General features: G+C 44.7%; 2 protein-coding genes across 3 annotated transcripts in view; both read left to right on the plus strand.

The window, feature by feature from the left end:
* The window catches only part of LOC143962135 (E3 ubiquitin/ISG15 ligase TRIM25-like), a 167,505-nt gene that overhangs the window by 61,012 nt on the left and 89,302 nt on the right, over window positions 1-17,191 (plus strand). Inside the window, exon 2 of one of the 2 annotated variants that reach the window (XM_077471460.1) lies at window positions 10,997-12,055. The exons of the other annotated variant lie outside the window; for it this stretch is intronic. Coding sequence (XP_077327586.1) covers window positions 10,997-11,867 — 871 coding nt within the window. The 3' untranslated portion in view covers window positions 11,868-12,055. Of the gene's footprint in view, window positions 1-10,996; window positions 12,056-17,191 lie in introns of those variants that run through there. 2 annotated transcript variants of the gene reach the window in all.
* On the plus strand, window positions 94-9,992 carry LOC143964385 (E3 ubiquitin/ISG15 ligase TRIM25-like). Its single transcript, XM_077474104.1, has 2 exons — window positions 94-1,038; window positions 9,954-9,992. The coding sequence occupies exons 1-2, from the start codon at window positions 604-606 to the stop codon at window positions 9,990-9,992; spliced, it is 474 nt and encodes a 157-aa protein (XP_077330230.1). The 5' UTR covers window positions 94-603.

Genomic DNA, 17,191 nt, shown 5'->3' on the forward strand with positions numbered 1-17,191 from the left:
TTGGTTGATCCTGCCTTATGTCACTCCCCTCTATGCTCCCATTGGTCTCCTCCCCAACCTCACCGTTCATTAATTGCTGTGCATCCTCATGGAGCAAGTGACTGACACTGTGCTGAAATATCTCAGATGACTTCTCCATGCCAATTGGTGGGGCAATGACAGGAGTATCTGTGGACGAGGAGGAAGAACAGGGAGCTTTAGCAGCTACTGATGACTTCAATCTATTCTGTTCCTGGAAGACAGAGGAGGAGGAGGATGAAGACTTGATTAGACTCCACGGTCTTCTCTTCAGCTCTGGGTGTATAACAGGCTTGCTGCCAGAAAAATATGCCCCACCCCTAGGTGCTGCACCCCGATGTGGTCTGTGGGTACAAATGCTGGAAGAAAAGTATGTCATGGTGGCCCTCAAGGGGTTAAATGGATGTTTATAAGTGTAAATGTACACAGTCATGGGGCGTGTCCTAATCTGACATCGAAAGGTTTCTAAGTCAACAGAGAGCTGAGCTCAGCCTCACCCTGTGTAGGAGGACGTCACCCCTCCCCCATCCACATTCCTCTCCGGTGTCAGAGACTTTCAGTTTAGTTTCACTTCTGCTGTCAGCGATGGCGTCTGGTGATCTGAGAGCTGAGTTGGAATGTTCCGTCTGTCTGAACATTTATACCGATCCTGTAATGCTGAGATGTGGTCACAACTTCTGCCGGGTCTGTATTGATGGTGTAGTGGAAACACAGAGGGGGTCTGGAGGATATTCCTGTCCTGAATGCAGAGAGAAGTTTCCGGATCGCCCTGCCCTGCAGAAGAACATGAAACTACGTAACATAGCAGAGACTTTCCTGTCTCCTCAGCAAAATCAGGAGGAGTCCGTCGTCTTCTGTACTTACTGTGTGGACTCTCCTGTACCTGCTGTTAGATCCTGTCTGCTCTGTGAGGTTTCTCTGTGTGATAAACACCTGAGAGTCCACAAAAAGTCCCCAGAACACGTCTTATGTGACCCCACCTTTTCCATGGAGAGCAGGAAATGCTCCGTCCATAAGGAGGTTTTGAAGTACTTTTGCACCAAAGATAATGCCTGTATCTGTGTGTCCTGCAGTTTGGCTGGAGAACATCGGGGACACCAGGTGGAGACACTGGATGAGGCTTCAGAAGAAGAAGAAGACACTGAGGAATGTTCTGCAGAAACTTCTGACAAAGAGAGAGGAGACGGAGGAAAGAGTCCAGAGTCTGCAGGAACACCGGAGGAAAGTAGAAGAAGAAGCCGCCGATGACACCAAGAGAGTCACTGCCCTGTTTAGAGACCTCAGGTAGACATGTGCACTGACAAAAAATTCATTTGTTTTCTTTTCATTCTTTTTTTGCTTTTTTTGGATATTCGGAAATTAGAAAATTCTGATTTTAAAATTTTTGCATTTTCAACTTACCGAATTTTGAATTTCAAATTTTCGAATATTCAAATTATCTAATTTCCAAATTTTCCAAATTCCGAATTTTCCAATTTTCGAATTTAGAATTTTCCAATTTCCAAATTTTTGGTATTCAAAAATGAGAAAATCCAAAAATTTGAAAATATGAAAAAAAGCAAAAAAAAGCTGTAAAATTTGAAATAATATATAATCATTAAATTATAGGTATTGGAATTTCTTTTCAAATTTGGCTGTCAGTGAATGTAACAAATAGTGATGGTCAAACTTCCGACGGGACGTTTTGCGAACGTGGACCGCGAATGCGGCCGATAGTTTGCGAACCGTTATGTTCACGGCGGGCCCTATTGACTTCAATGGGAGGCGAACTTTGCAAACCTACAGGTCAAATTTGCAGCCACAAAATAATTAATAGCTGTGCAAACATAGTCCCACCACATGGCCAATGACATAACACATGTATGAGGTGAATCTGGGATCGACAACTACAAGCATTCTTTTTTTATATGGGAAATTGTTGTGACAATTCAGGACTGTGGAGCGCATGAAGGCAATGGAGGAGAGGGAAGGTCAGGGTAGGCAAAGAAGAGGGTGCAGGAGATGATCACCAGCAGCGTGACATACAGCAATGACACCTGCACCGTGATAGAGAGCACTGACATCAGCACCATGATAGAGAGCACTGACATCAGCAGCATGACATAAAGCACTGACGCCAGCACCGTGATATACAGCCCTGACAGCAGCACCATGATAGAGAGCACTGACATCAGCAGCGTGACATACAGCAATGACACCTGCACCATGATAGAGTCATCTAACACCAGCACCGTGATAGAGAGCACTGACATCAGCAGCGTGACATAAAGCACTAACACCAGAACCAACATATACAGCACTGACAGCAGCACCATGATAGCGAGCACTGACATCAGCAGCGTGACATACAGCATTGACACCTGCACCGTGATAGAGTGATCTGACACCAGCACTGTGATAGAGAGCACTGACATCAGCAGCGTGACATAAAGCACTAACACCAGCACCGTGATATACAGCACTGACAGCAGCACCGTGATAGAGAGCACTGACATCAGCAGCGTGACATACAGCAATGACACCTGCACCATGATAGAGTCACCAGACACCAGCATCGTGATAGAGAGCACTGACATCAGCAGCGTGACATAAAGCACTAACACCAGCACCGTGATATACAGCACTGACAGCAGCACCGTGATAGAGAGCACTGACATCAGCAGCGTGACATACAGCAATGACACCTGCACCGTGATAGAGTGATCTGACACCAGCACCGTGATAGAGATCACTGACATCAGCAGCGTGACATAAAGCACTAACACCAGCACCGTGATATACAGCACTGACAGCAGCACCGTGATAGAGACCACTGACTTCAGCAGCGTGACATACAGAAATGACACCTGCACCGTGATAGAGTGATCTGACACCAGCACCGTGATATAGAGCACTGACATCAGCAGCGTGACATAAAGCACTAACACCAGCACCGTGATATACAGCACTGACAGCAGCACCATGATAGCGAGCACTGACATCAGCAGCGTGACATACAGCATTGACACCTGCACCGTGATAGAGTGATCTGACACCAGCACTGTGATAGAGAGCACTGACATCAGCAGCGTGACATAAAGCACTAACACCAGCACCGTGATATACAGCACTGACAGCAGCACCGTGATAGAGAGCACTGACATCAGCAGCGTGACATACAGCAATGACACCTGCACCATGATAGAGTCACCAGACACCAGCATCGTGATAGAGAGCACTGACATCAGCAGTGTGACATAAAGCACTAACACCAGCACCGTGATATACAGCACTGACAGCAGCACCGTGATAGAGAGCACTGACATCAGCAGCGTGACATACAGCAATGACACCTGCACCGTGATAGAGTGATCTGACACCAGCACCGTGATAGAGATCACTGACATCAGCAGCGTGACATAAAGCACTAACACCAGCACCGTGATATACAGCACTGACAGCAGCACCGTGATAGAGACCACTGACTTCAGCAGCGTGACATACAGAAATGACACCTGCACCGTGATAGAGTGATCTGACACCAGCACCGTGATATAGAGCACTGACATCAGCAGCGTGACATAAAGCACTAACACCAGCACCGTGATATACAGCACTGACATCAGCACTGTGATAGAGAGCACTGACTTCAGCAGCGTGACATACAGCAATGACACCTGCACCGTGATAGAGTGATCTGACACCAGCACCGTGATAGAGAGCACTGACATCAGCAGCGTGACATAAAGCACTAACACCAGCACCATGATATACAGCACTGACAGCAGCACCGTGATAGAGAGCACTGACACAGCAGCGTGACATAAAGCACTAACACCAGCACCGTGATAGAGAGTACTGACATCAGCACTGTGATATACAGCACTGACAGCAGCACCGTAAGCAGCCCCAGGAGGAAGTCAGCATAGCACAGGGATGGTGGGAGCCCCTCATAATGAGCATAGCACAGGGATGGTGGGAGCCCCTCATAATGAGCATAGCACAGGGATGGTGGGAGCCCCTCATAATATGCACAGCAGAGGTACAGCCCCAGGAGGAAGTCAGCACAGCACAGGGATGGTGGGAGCCCCTCATAATAAGCAGCCCCAGGAGGATGTCAGCATAGCACAGGGATGGTGGGAGCCCCTCATAATAAGCAACCCCAGTAGAAATATGACACCGCTCAACCTCTTCAAACAGGAGGGTACGGGCATATAGTACGGTGTGCTTTTTTTGGACAAGGAAGTGAGCCAAATGAAGAAAGAAGGTCTGTGTGCTCGATTAAAAAAATTGTTTATAGACATATACATGGTCTACTGGTCACATGTGTTGAATTCCTCTGAGATCCATGTCTCATTCATTTTTAGAAATGTGAGGTAGTTAACACTGTCGTGAGCTAGGCGAGTACGCTTATCGGTCACGATCCCCCCTGCTGCGCTGAACGTCCTTTCGGACAGGACACTGGACGAGGGGCAAGCCAACAGTTCGATTGCAAATTGGGCAAGCTCTGGCCAGAGGTCAAGCCTGCCCACCCAGTAGTCCAGGGGTTCATCACTCCTCAGAGCATCCACATCGGCCGTTAACCCGATGTAATCGGACACCTGACGGTCTAGGCGTTCCCTGATGCTGGATCCGGATGACACCTGTCGATGGGTCGGCTGAAAGAATGACCGAAGTCACCAACACATCTTCAAACCGGCCTCTTCTTGCAGGCACTGTTGGATTGGTACCCGCAACTCCTTCTCTGGAAATGGGAATTGCTCCTCTGCCAGCGCACGCAAAAGCAGAATGCAGCATTTCTCGAAGCAAGGCCTGGAAGTGCTGCATTCTGACAGCCCTCTGTGACGGCGGTAACATTTCCGCCATTTTGTGTTTGTACCGGGGGTCTAAGTACGTTGCCACCCAGTACTGGTCCTTGACCCTTATGCTTTTTATACGGGGGTCCCTATTAAAACACTGGAGCATGAAGGCCTCCATTTGCACTAAAGTGGAAGCGGTGTGGTGGCCTGGCTCCTGCTCATCATCCAGGATAATGTCGTCCTCTTCATTCTCCTCTCCCCAGGGGCGTAACTATAGGGGGTGCAGCAGTCGCGACCGCAACCGGGCCCTGTGATGCAGTGCAGGGGGCCCATGCAGCCCCCTCTACATATGGCCAACAGCAGCATAGGCAGCTAGGGGTACCAGTGCACCATGCACACGGGTGGCTGGAGGTGGAGGGTGACTAGCAGAGTTCCATGCTCGACTATCGCACTGGCTGCTCTTTAGTTGTGCATTCCCCGCATGACCTGTGTCCTCGGCCGACTCCTCAGATTACCCCTCTCCTGCTCCATGTATTGCCGCTCAGTCCGATGTCTGTTCTCCCCAGCCAGAGAACCCGCCACCCCCCCCCCCCCCCCGAGTCCGGACCACACTGCACTGCGCACTTCTCCCGGGTAAACAAACTTTAAGCACACAGATGCAGTGCAGCCCTATGAGAGCCCCCCGGAGGACACTGCAGGCTTGTCTGCCAGCCCCCCTCCTCCCCCGTCATACACAGATGATGAAAGGTCTTTCTGGGAGATATGCTGATCGCCCGTCCAGCACACTGGATGGAGCGCAGGCCAACATGGATGAGTGCATGGCCTACAGCTTGGTCATGGTGAGTGAGAGGACCCCATCCCCACACACCATTACATACCCCCTCCATCTCCCCCTGGGGACAAGGGACCCTTTCTCATGTGGGGACAGGGACCCCCAACTCCCCTGGGGACAGGGACCCCTTCTCACCTGGGGGCAGTAACTTCATCTGCTCTGGAGAAAAGGACCTCATCTCTTCTGGGGACGGGGACCCCATCCTGCCTAGGGACAGTCCCCCAATGGGGCACCTAAAAATAAAAATAATAAAAAAAAAACTACTGATACAAGTGGTGGAACTACAGGGCTCACAAAGGTCATACCTGTGACCACGCCCTGGAGTTCCACTGCTGGACTCGGAGGGAAGGGCCCTGGCTGGGGTTCAGGGGGGCCCTTCATGGTTTTTTGCATCGGGGCCCTGAAGGTTCTAGTTACGCCACTGCCTCTCCCCATCCACGCACAACAACAGGGGTCCCAGAAAGGTTTAAAGCATGCTCTTCTTGCTCCTCCTCATCCGCTCCGGCACCATCCTCCTCTGACTCCTCTTCAGACTCCTGTTGTTCACTTGTCTCAGATAGAGTAGCCCCCCCTGGGAATTCATCCAGCATTGTGACTTCCTCATCTTCCTGCTCCTGCTCCTCCACAGCTTGATCAATGACACGACGCAATGCACGCTCCATAAAGAAGGCATAAGGTACCATGTCACTGATGGCGCCATGGCTGCGACTGACCAGTTTGGTGATCTCCTCAAATGGGCGCAGAAGTCTGCATGCGTCACGCATGAGCAGCCACTGGCGCGGTGAAAAAAACACAGCTCCCCAGAACCTGTTCTGCCGCAGACTTCATACAGGTAGACGTTAACTGCACATTTCTGCTGGAGCAGCCTATCAAGCATATAGAAGGTTGAGTTCCATCGTGTCAGGCAATCGCAAATAAGACGTCTGACCGGCAGATTGTGTCGCCGCTGAATGTCAGCAAGGCGAGCCATGGCCGCGTAAGATCTTCTGAAATGGGCCGAGATTTTCCTTGCCTGCCGCAAGATGTCATGGACCCCAGGGTATTTGACAAGGAATCGCTGCACGACCAAGTTTAAGACGTGTGCCATGTATGCAACGTGCACGATTTTGCCCTGTTTTAATGCGCTAAGCAGATTGGCACCGTTGTCACACACCACTTTACCAACTGTCAAATTGAGCGGTGTTAGCCACTGATCTGCCTGTGAACGCAAAGCTGAAAGGAGTGCCAGGCCAGTGTGGCTCTTGGCTTCCAGGCACAACAGACGCAGCACGGCATGGCAACGTCTCACCTGGCATGTCGAATAGGTTATGGGGAGCTTGTGCGGTGCAGCGGAAGAGACGATAGCAGCGGAAAAGGAGGAGTCAGCCGAGGAGGAGAGGGAGGAGGATGGAGTAGGAGAAGGAGGAGGAGAAGAAGAGCCAGGCCTGCATGCAATCCGTGGCGGTAAAACCAAATCTACACGGGTGCCACGGGTTACATGCTTGATGGCCGTCAAAAGGTTCACCCAGTGGGCAGAAAAAGTGATATACCTTCCCTGCCCGTGTTTGCTAGACCACGTGTCTGGGTCAGATGTATCTTGGCACCGACACTGTGTGCCAGAGATACAATCACTTGCCGCTGAACATGGCCATATAGCTCTGGGATGCCCTTCTCTGAGAAATACTTCCTTCCTGGGACCTTCCATTGTGGTGTTCCAATGGCCACAAATTTTCGAAAGGCCTCCGAGTCCACCAGTTTATATGGCAGTAGTTGGCGGGCTATCAGTTCTGACAAGCCAGCCGTCAACCGTTGGGCAAGAGGTTTATCCAGCGTCATCATTTTTTTACACTCGAACATTAGGCCCACGGAAGCCTGCCTTTTTGCAGAAAAACGTGAGCTTGGCGTGATGGAAGGTGGAGTGGAGGACAATTGTGAGGAGAGAGGAGAAGGAGAAGTAGAAGACGAGGCTGGACGGTGAGTACCTGCAGTGCGACTTTGTGTGTTCCGTTGCTCCCACTGGGCTTGGTGATGGCTGCCCATGTGCCTTCTTAAGGCGGTCGTCCCTAGGTGAGTGTTGGGCTTACCGCGACTAATGCGTTGACTGCAAAGATTGCAGATGGCAATGCTATTGTCAGCAGCGGACACGTTAAAAAAAGCCCACACGGCGGAGCCATGTGCCGGCGTCCTGGGAGCGCCAGATGTGACCGTACATGGTCGATGACTCGCTCCTGATAAATTTGCAGTCTGCTTTGTCCCTCCTGTGCAATGTAAGTTATTCCTGCCTCTCCTCCCTATCTGCTGGTCCATATCTCCCTCTGAACTCCCCTCCTCTTCCTCTCTTGTGGGCACCCACGTGACATCACTAGACGTCACCTTCCCCACCGCTATAAGTAGAGATCTTTGAGTAGGCAGCAACACCGCGGACCAACCTCCTCCTTGGGCTGATCTGGGTACTGTCGTCAGACTGCTGAGTAGCGGTTGTTGTTACCTCCTCTTCCTGATCCAATACCAAGAGTGGCTGCACATCAGAAATGTCTTGATATGGATCGGAAAATAATTCCTGTGACTCAAGCAGAAGGTATGTGGTGGTGGTGGGGGTGTTGGTGGTAGTGTCTTTGGGGGTGCACATAGCAGAGAGTGAAGAGGGTGCAGATCGAGAGAATGAGGAGGGTGCAGAAGAGTAAGGCTGAGTGAGCCACTTAACCAAGTCTGGTGCATCCTTTAAAGTAATTGAAAGCACCTTCTGCAACTTCCCACTTTGGCTCAAGCCTGTTGCTCCTGCCCAACCCCTACCACCCCATGTGTAAGGGCCTTTCTCTTCCTCTGCCTGTCATTTTTTAAATGACCCTGTGACAAAACTCTTAGTCCCTATACCGATGAAGGACTGCTGCAGCATAGGGCAATGGTCAGCAGTAGTGCACCTCAACCCTATGTACTGTGGACCTATACCAGTCCTTACAGAGTAGCAGACTGTACCTCACTCAACCCTATGTACTGTAGCACCCTAGACCAAGTTACCAGTCCTTATAAGGACCTTTGTGGAACAAGTAGGTTGTTGTGACTGATTAGCAGACTGTACGTCAGTCCCTATACTGATGAAGGACTGCTGCAGTATAGGGCAGCAGTCAGCAGTAGTGCACCTCAACCCTATGTATTGTGGACCTATACCAGTCCTTATAGAGTAGCAGACTGTACCTCACTCAACCCTATGTACTGTAGCACCCTAGACCTTACCAGTCCTGATAAAGAGCTTTGTGGAACAAGTGAGTTGTGAATGATTAGCAGACTGCAGCAGAAGGGCAGCAGTCAAGTATAATATTCTTTCTATATTTGGAAGAAAGAATATTATACGTGTACAAGCCTATTACCATACCACTGATACCAGTCCTGAAAAGAACCTTTGTGGACCTAATATAGTAACAGCTACTGATTAAACTAATTAAACTGACCCTCACTGCCTCACACACTGCTTCCTGTCTGTCCCTATATAAACTGACAAAACAGAGGCTACTGGAACAATAACTGGGATAGCACTTTTGTGGACCTGATAGTAACAGCTAATGACTAAACAGACTGTCCCTACAGCAGCACACACCGTCCTGTCCCTTTCTCTACACTGACAAAAGACGCTCAGGCTGCTGCAACAATCACTAGCACAGCACTGCCTCAAACCTATATCCTGAACTACACCTAACACCTATACCAGTCCTTAAAAGAACTTTTGTGGACCAAATAGCTAGCAATTTTGGTCACTGTAATCTCTCCCTGCTCCACACAGCAACCTCTCCCTATAGTGACAGAAGAAAGAATGTAAAATGGCCGCCGGATCGGGTGTATTTATAAGTTAGGGGGAATGTCCAAGTGTCCATGTGCTGTCATGTCTCAATTTGCTGTCCTGTACCCCATGATGGATGTGTCATCATAGGTCAAAGTTCTTTTACACAGTAAACACGGAAGTCCGCCGGGCGAACGGTGGCAATAGTCCGCCGATCGGACGGACCGCGAACAGCCGAAATTCGCCGCGAAACAACCGCAGGGCGAACCGCTCCGCCATCCCTAGTAATAAATACAAATGTATCTGAAGTTATGAATTATCCGAAATAATGAATGCCACATCTAAACAAATGGAATGGAACAAATTCATAATTAATAATAAAAATGTTTTGTTATTATTATTGTCATTTATTATTATTAGATCATTACTTTCCTTTTGTTTAGATCCGTTATTTGAGATAATTTATAACTTTGGATGAATTCATATTCATTACGTTCACTAACATCGAAATTTGAAAGAAAATTCCCTTACCTATAATTTAATATTTATTATTGTTTCATTTTTATTTTAGATATACGGGTTTTCAAACTTTCAGATTTTCATTCTTTAGAATTTTCAGATTTTCATTCTTATTTTTGAATTTTCAAATTTATAAATTTTTTGAGTTTTCTAATTTTCATTTTTATTTTGGAATTTTCAAATTTACAAATTTTAGAATTTTCAGATTTTCATTCTTATTTTTGAATTTTCAAATGTACACATTTTGAAATTTTCAGATTTTCATTCTTATTCTTGAATTTTCAAATTTACACATTTTGAAATTTTAGAATTTACAAATTTTGGAATTTTAGCACTTACAAATTTTAGATTTTTCTGATTTTTATTTTTATTCTTGAATTTTCAAATTTACAAATTTTGGAATTTTCAAATTTACGAATTTTGGAATTTTCAGATTTACACATTTTTAAATTTTCAAATTTTTAAATTTTCAAATTTACAAATTTTTAAATTTTCAAATTTACAAATTTTTAAATTTTCAAATTTACAAATTTTTAAATTTTCAAATTTACAAATTTTTACATTTTTGAATTTTAAAATTTAAGAAATATAGAATTTTCAAATTTTCAAATTTATGAAATATAGAAATTTGGAATTTTCAAATTTACACATTTTCAAATTTACAAATTTTCAAATTTACACATTTTAAAATGTTCAAATTTAAAAATTTTTGAATTTTCAAATTTATGAAATATAGAATTTTTGAATTTCCAAATTTAAAATTTAAAAATGTCTTAATTTAGAATTTTTAAATTGCTTAATTTTCCGAAAATTCAAATTTCTGAATTTTCCAAAATTTTGAATTTCCAAATTCGAATTTAGAAATCTCAATTTTCTGAAATCTCACATTTCCAAAATTTTGAATTTCTGAAATTTTTAATTTTCCAATTTCTGAATTCCATATTTCCAAAAATTTAAAATTTCGGAAAATTTGGAAATTCAAAACTCGGAAATTCGAAAACTTGGACATTCGAAATTTCAGAATTGACAAATTTGTCAAAATTTGTTAAAAAAAACAAATTCGGAACTAAATGAATTGCACATGTGTAATCTCAGGAGACGTCTGGAAGACCTGGAGAAGAGAGCCCTGAGGGACATCTCCGGGAGGGCAGAGCGGATCTCCATCTCCATCCGGGATCTGGAAATAAAGAAGGCGGAGCTGTCCAGGAAGTTGCGTCACATTGAGGAGCTGTGTAATGTGACGGATCCACTGACTGTCTTACAGGAATCAGACACAGGTGACTTGTGTGATACTGAGGATGGAGATAATGAGGACAGAGAGAGACATGAGGAGCTCCTCCATGATGGAGGGGGTCTGGATGTGGCGGGGGTCTTACACACAGGTTTATCTGATATAATAACAGAGGTAAATGTATACTCCTATATACAGGGAGCTGCAGACATATTACTGGATGGAAACACAGCTCATAATAATCTACAGATATCAGATGACAGGAAAACTGTATCCTGGTCAGATAGAAACCAGAATCACCCAGAAACACCAGAGAGATTCCAGTATTGTTCTCAGGTGTTGAGCAGTCGGAGTTTCTCCTCAGGGAGACATTACTGGGAAGTGGATGTCGGGGGGTCAGAGAGCTGGACAGTCGGGATGTGTTACCCCAGTATAGAGAGGAGAGGGGAGGAGTCAGTGATTGGATGGAATAAGAAGTCCTGGGGATTGGAGAGGTATAATAATCAGGATTATGTGAGACATGACAGTAAAGAGATCCTCTTACCCACCAATCCCTCCAGTAACAGAGTCAGGATATATCTGGATTATGAGGCCGGGCGGATCTCCTTTTATGATCTGTGTGACCCGATCCGACACCTCCACACCTTCACCACCACCTTCACTGAGCCCCTCCATGCTGGGATATATGTAGGGGGAGGTTGTATAAAGTTATGTGGGGGGAGGCGGGAGATGTGAGAACTCCGCCCACAGTCTGGTGACATCACAGTGACGGGTGGTGGGATTGGTTCATTGATCAGCCAATGATTGGAGGAAGTGGTGGCTCCTGGGAGAAGTCTGAGGGCCTCCTTCTGAAAATACTAGTTCCCTGGCTGTGTGTAATGTAAGAACTTATAAAGTGGTAGTAAAGACAAAATATAAAATGACGGATATGACGGCGTCTGTCACTGACATGAACACAGCAGTCTTTGTTTTTTCGGAGTCCTCCTGGAATTTTGTTCTTTTACCTGTTGGTTCTGCTGTTATTTCCCAACTTCCTATAACAGACCAATCTGTCCAGCAAAAGTGGCAGTTAGAGGATTGGGACAAACCATTCACCACTGACAGGGGTGCTTACAATGATAAGCTTTTATTCATTGATGTAAAACCTTTATCCCAAATGGAGACACAAATGTTGGTGTAACGGCTTATAAAGTGTTATCTGGAGTTCTCCTTTAATTTGTTAGTCACTTATGTAAAGTCCATCTAAATCTACTAGACCTTCCAACACCCCCCTCTCCAGACAAGGCTGCTGTCCAAGGGGGTCTCCACTGCCCCTCCATAGATAGAGGAGCCACCCTAAGACAGGAAGTGTGTTACTGGCAGGATCACCAGGGGAAAATAAAGGTAAAAACAGAAAAGGAATGCAGCCACCACATCTAAGGATTGGTAAGCTCCAATAATTGTCATTTCTGTTTTTGGGATTTATTAGCACTTTAAGTCTCCGACCCGGAACAAGCATGGGGGGAATAAGAATCAGAAAAGAGTCAGAATTCCTTATCTCTATACTTGTTCCGGGTCACAGACTGAGACAGTAATGAAGGCAAAGCATCAGCATGACAGCCAGGGAACTAGCATTCTCACAAGGAGAGTAATGGTAGAAATGGCGGCCCCCATGATTCTCTCATGACAGGGGCCCTTTAACCCTTTCTCTTCCACAATCGTTTTAGCATTTTTTGCACACATGTTTAACCCCTTGCTGCCCGTCAGCCGTCATATGACAGCTGGGGGCGGCGTGGCTCTCGTTCTGGGTGGACATCATATGACGGCCCCCCAGAATGACCAATCTCGTGTGCCCGTTGGGGTGCGCATCACGGTGATCGGTGGTGTGGTGTGTCAGTCTAGCACACCGCCACACCAATCTTGATGAAGAGCCCCTGATTATAATTTATTTTTTATTAGTAATGGCGGCGAATCTGCGATTTTTTTATCATGACTGCGACATTGCGGCGGACACATCGGAAACGTTTGACACTATTTTGGGACCATTGACATTTATACAGCAATCAGTGCTATAAAAATACGCACGTGTGCCCGCTTGGCGTCAGTGATGCAGTGACGTACAGTGGCAAGTGGTTAAAATTGTGTGTGCCCCTGAAATGACAACAATCTTTGGTGCGCTTTATTTTCATAGACGACACTTTACAAGCCCCTACAGGTCATCAGTTTAGAGATAACTGTGAGTAATGGGCTGAGAATTTCTTCTCTCACTCCGGTGTGTGTGGTGATATGTAATGTGCAGTGCAAGCAATGGCCTTGTGTGTAGGTGTCCCTGAAACATGCATTTACATTCATACGTGTATTGGGGGGGGTGGGGCACTCAAAAATGTTGGGGTGGGGGGGACTTTAGGGGCAATTTATGTGTAATATCATCGCTCCCAACTGTCCCTGATTTGGAGCAAAGTCCCTCTGTCCCTCTTTCCTCCTCATTTGTCCCTCATTTTGCTCTGATCTATATAGATGTATATAAAATGCACTTTTTATCTATCAAAAAAGTGTTTCCCACTTTCATCCAATTTCTAAATTGCTACATTTGTAAATGGTAAAAGCCAATATAAAGGAAGAGTCGTGGTAAAGAAATCCCTTGTGGATTTAATTAACTTTTTTTGGTTATTTCTCCTTTAACGGGGGTGTGGCAGGGGGCGTGTCCTATGCCTACATACATTTGCTGGTAGGTGTCCCTCATTCCCATCTCATAATGTTGGTCGGTATAGTAATACTTTTACATTTCTATTTTACTAAACTTTTTTTTCATCACATGGAGACAATGTGATGCTTTTTTGAGTAACTGGTTCTCCTTAACTACTTGCCGACCATCTGCGTCATTATACGGCGGCAGAAGGACTCCCCTGTGTGAGTCGATGTAGCTGTTCTTTAAGGGGTACAGGAGCGTGCGCACACCCGCCGCGTCACTTAGGAGCCGATGCGCGTGCTCGGTGCCCGCGATGCCCACCGGGCACCCGAGATCGCACCTGACAGAGCCAGGACAGGGATTTGTGTGTGTAAATACATATAGTTTGCATTCTGTAAGGGGTGAGGAGACAGATCTTGTGTTCCTAAAGCTTAGGAACAGCGATCTCTCTCCTTCCCCAGTCAGTCCCATCCCCCCACAGTAAGAAACACAGCTTAAGAAACCCCTTGATTACCCCCTAGTGTTAACCCATTCCATGTCGGTGACATTAATACAGTAATCAGTGCATTATTATAGCACTGATCGCTGCATAAATGTCAATGGTCCTAAAATAGTGTCAAAATTGTCCGATCTGTCTGCTGCAATTTCGCAATTCCGCTAAAAATCGCTGATCACCGCCATTACTAGTAAAAAAAAAATAATAATAATAAAAATGCCATAAATCTATCGCCTATTTTGTAGATGTGATAACTTTTGTGCAAACCAATCAATATATGCTTATTGTGATTTTTATATATTTTTTTTTTTTACCAAAAATATGTAGAAGATATATATCGGCCTAAACTGATGGGGAAATATATAAAAAAAAAAAATGGAAAAGCAAAAAATAAAAAAATAAAACATTTTTTTTTTCTAAATTGTCGTTCTTCTTCTGTTTATAGAGCAAAAAATAAAAAAAATGCAGAGGTGATCATATACCACCAATAGAAAGCTCTATTTGTGGGAAAAAAGAACATACATTTTGTTTGGGTGCAACATCACACAAACCACACAATTGTCAGTTAAAGTGATGCAGTACCGTATCGCAAATAAATGGCCTGGTCAGGAAGGGGGTAAATCCTTCCTGGGCTGGAGTGGTTAATGAGACATCAGAGGTATAAAAGACCCCTGATGTCCCACCCGTTCCATATTGAAGCTAATGGAGCACAGATCACAGTCCCCGGCCATACCGGCTGGTGAAAGTGCCAGCAATACCCAGAAGTGACATTTTATACATCACTTCCGGGTCATTAGCAGGAAGAGGAGATCAGAGAATGGACATTTACTGATCTCCATTCCCCCTACTTGGTGGCCCCACCATGCCGGTCACAGGACCACCGATGAGCCCAGGAAATGGGCGGGAGCACACCCAGGGAGGACCGCACTTTGTGGGTGGGGTGGTGGAGGTTTGTCCCTGGAAATGTTACAGATTTTAATATATTTTATATAATTTCTCTATTATGATTTGTATTACAGAGTCAGTTCACCTTCATGGTAATAAAAATCGGTGACGGGTATTTTATTAAACAAAATATATAGTGCAGTGCAACCAAAAACTCATAAATCAAGTCCAAATATTGACAAAATTCCACCGCAGTGCAACTTTCAGTGACAGTTCATTGATATCCGGTGACTTCAGACTCTCGCTGGAATGTCTGATATATTTTGTTTATTATCGATGATGTGGAAATATTGAGCTTCATATTTATATCAAGAGGCTTCAAGGGAACCATTGTGAGGACTTTCTAATTAAATGACCATGTCCCGTTAGATGGATATATATATATATATATATATGAGTGTTTTTACAGGAAGATGATGTATATAATATATTTTATGATATTATGATGAGATTTGGGTCCGGCTCACAAGACTTCTTCATGTTTCTCAAAAGCAGTTTGATGTCTTCAATAGTCGGGTGATAACTAAGTCCCCCGATTGTTTATAGAGATGGACATATCAGAGGAACTGGTTATACTCGGATCAAAGAGGGTTTCTTACCCAACAACCAGAAACATGGTAGACAGAGAGGCACCGAAGAGAGTCTAATGACTATGTGAGAAGCATGATGGCCAACTAGGCTTCAGGTACAGCCAATCAGAATTTGATACAACTCTGAACCAATGAAAGTAGTCCATTTGTGTAATTGGTGGGGGAGGGTAGAGAGGGAACATAAAAATCAAAGCTCCCATTGATGGGCCTCTCTTAGCCTCATGGTCTCCACAAGCATGGTCACGTAAGATCTGTCTGTGGAACGTATCCGTATTATCTTATTTCTCTTTTCTTTTTTCCTTGTCAAAAAGGTTTATTGGTTACACATCAAAATAAAGATACATTACATACTTATGTGAGGGTACAATTAATTACACAATTGAGTAATCTCTATATTGAGTAATAAAATATATAAAGTATATAAACAGATGACATGGAATGTCTTCCTAGAGTCAATCTATTTCATATAACCAAAATAATTATTTGATTCATTTAATCTGTTTTTAAAAAAAAAAATCTATTCAAATTACAAATGGTTATAACAGTTAAACTATAAGCATATATAGCAAATGTATTCTGATATAGAGCCTATATATTTAAATAAAATGTTTATAAATTTAATAATAAAACAAACAAAGAGAACAGAAAGGGAGAGGGAGAAAGGAAAGATATAAGACAAAGAGGAGGTTCACAAGGTCGGACCGGACACCGGTATAAAATACAAGGTAGTTATTCGGTAAGTAGATAGAAGAGTGAATTCTGAAATTGGTTAATCAGTTACCATGGCAAAAGGAACAAATCATCAAAACTTGATGGTAAATGGTATTTTATCCATGGATTCCATAATTTTTGGAATTGTAAAATTTTGGATATCATCAATAGCAGTCATTTTGGCGTGTGACATCGCTGTATGCATTCTGTTTTTCCTTTCAGCTAGTATTAGTAATGGCGATTTCCACACTTTCGCTATTGTTTGTTTAGCAGCTGTTGAAAGTTGGACAAAAAGTTTAAATTGGGAAGATGTTAGAAATTCTGGTTTCAAATTAAGTAGTGCTCTGAATGGGTCTGGTTACATAGGAGTTTGAAACATTACTGAGGCTAATCCAAAAATGTATTTCCAAAAAGATTGGGCGATGGAGCAGGTCCGCCACGTATGTAGGTGAGAGCCTAAGTCTGAACAATCCCTAAAACAGAGAGCTGAGTAAGTAGGTGCATATTTAGCTACTCTCGCGGGTACAAGGTACCAGTGGGTTAGTATTTTAAAATTTGTTTCCATTGCCACAATATTGGGCGAGGATGTTTTAGTTGTAGACCAGATTCTGGACCAATCTGTGTCCGCTAAATTACGTCCCAGATCTTC

Source organism: Lithobates pipiens, unplaced genomic scaffold (assembly GCF_037356315.1).
Source record: "Lithobates pipiens isolate NorthernLeopardFrog02 unplaced genomic scaffold, aLitPip1_a1.2 Scaffold_8, whole genome shotgun sequence".
NCBI classification, from domain to species: Eukaryota; Metazoa; Chordata; class Amphibia; order Anura; family Ranidae; genus Lithobates; species Lithobates pipiens.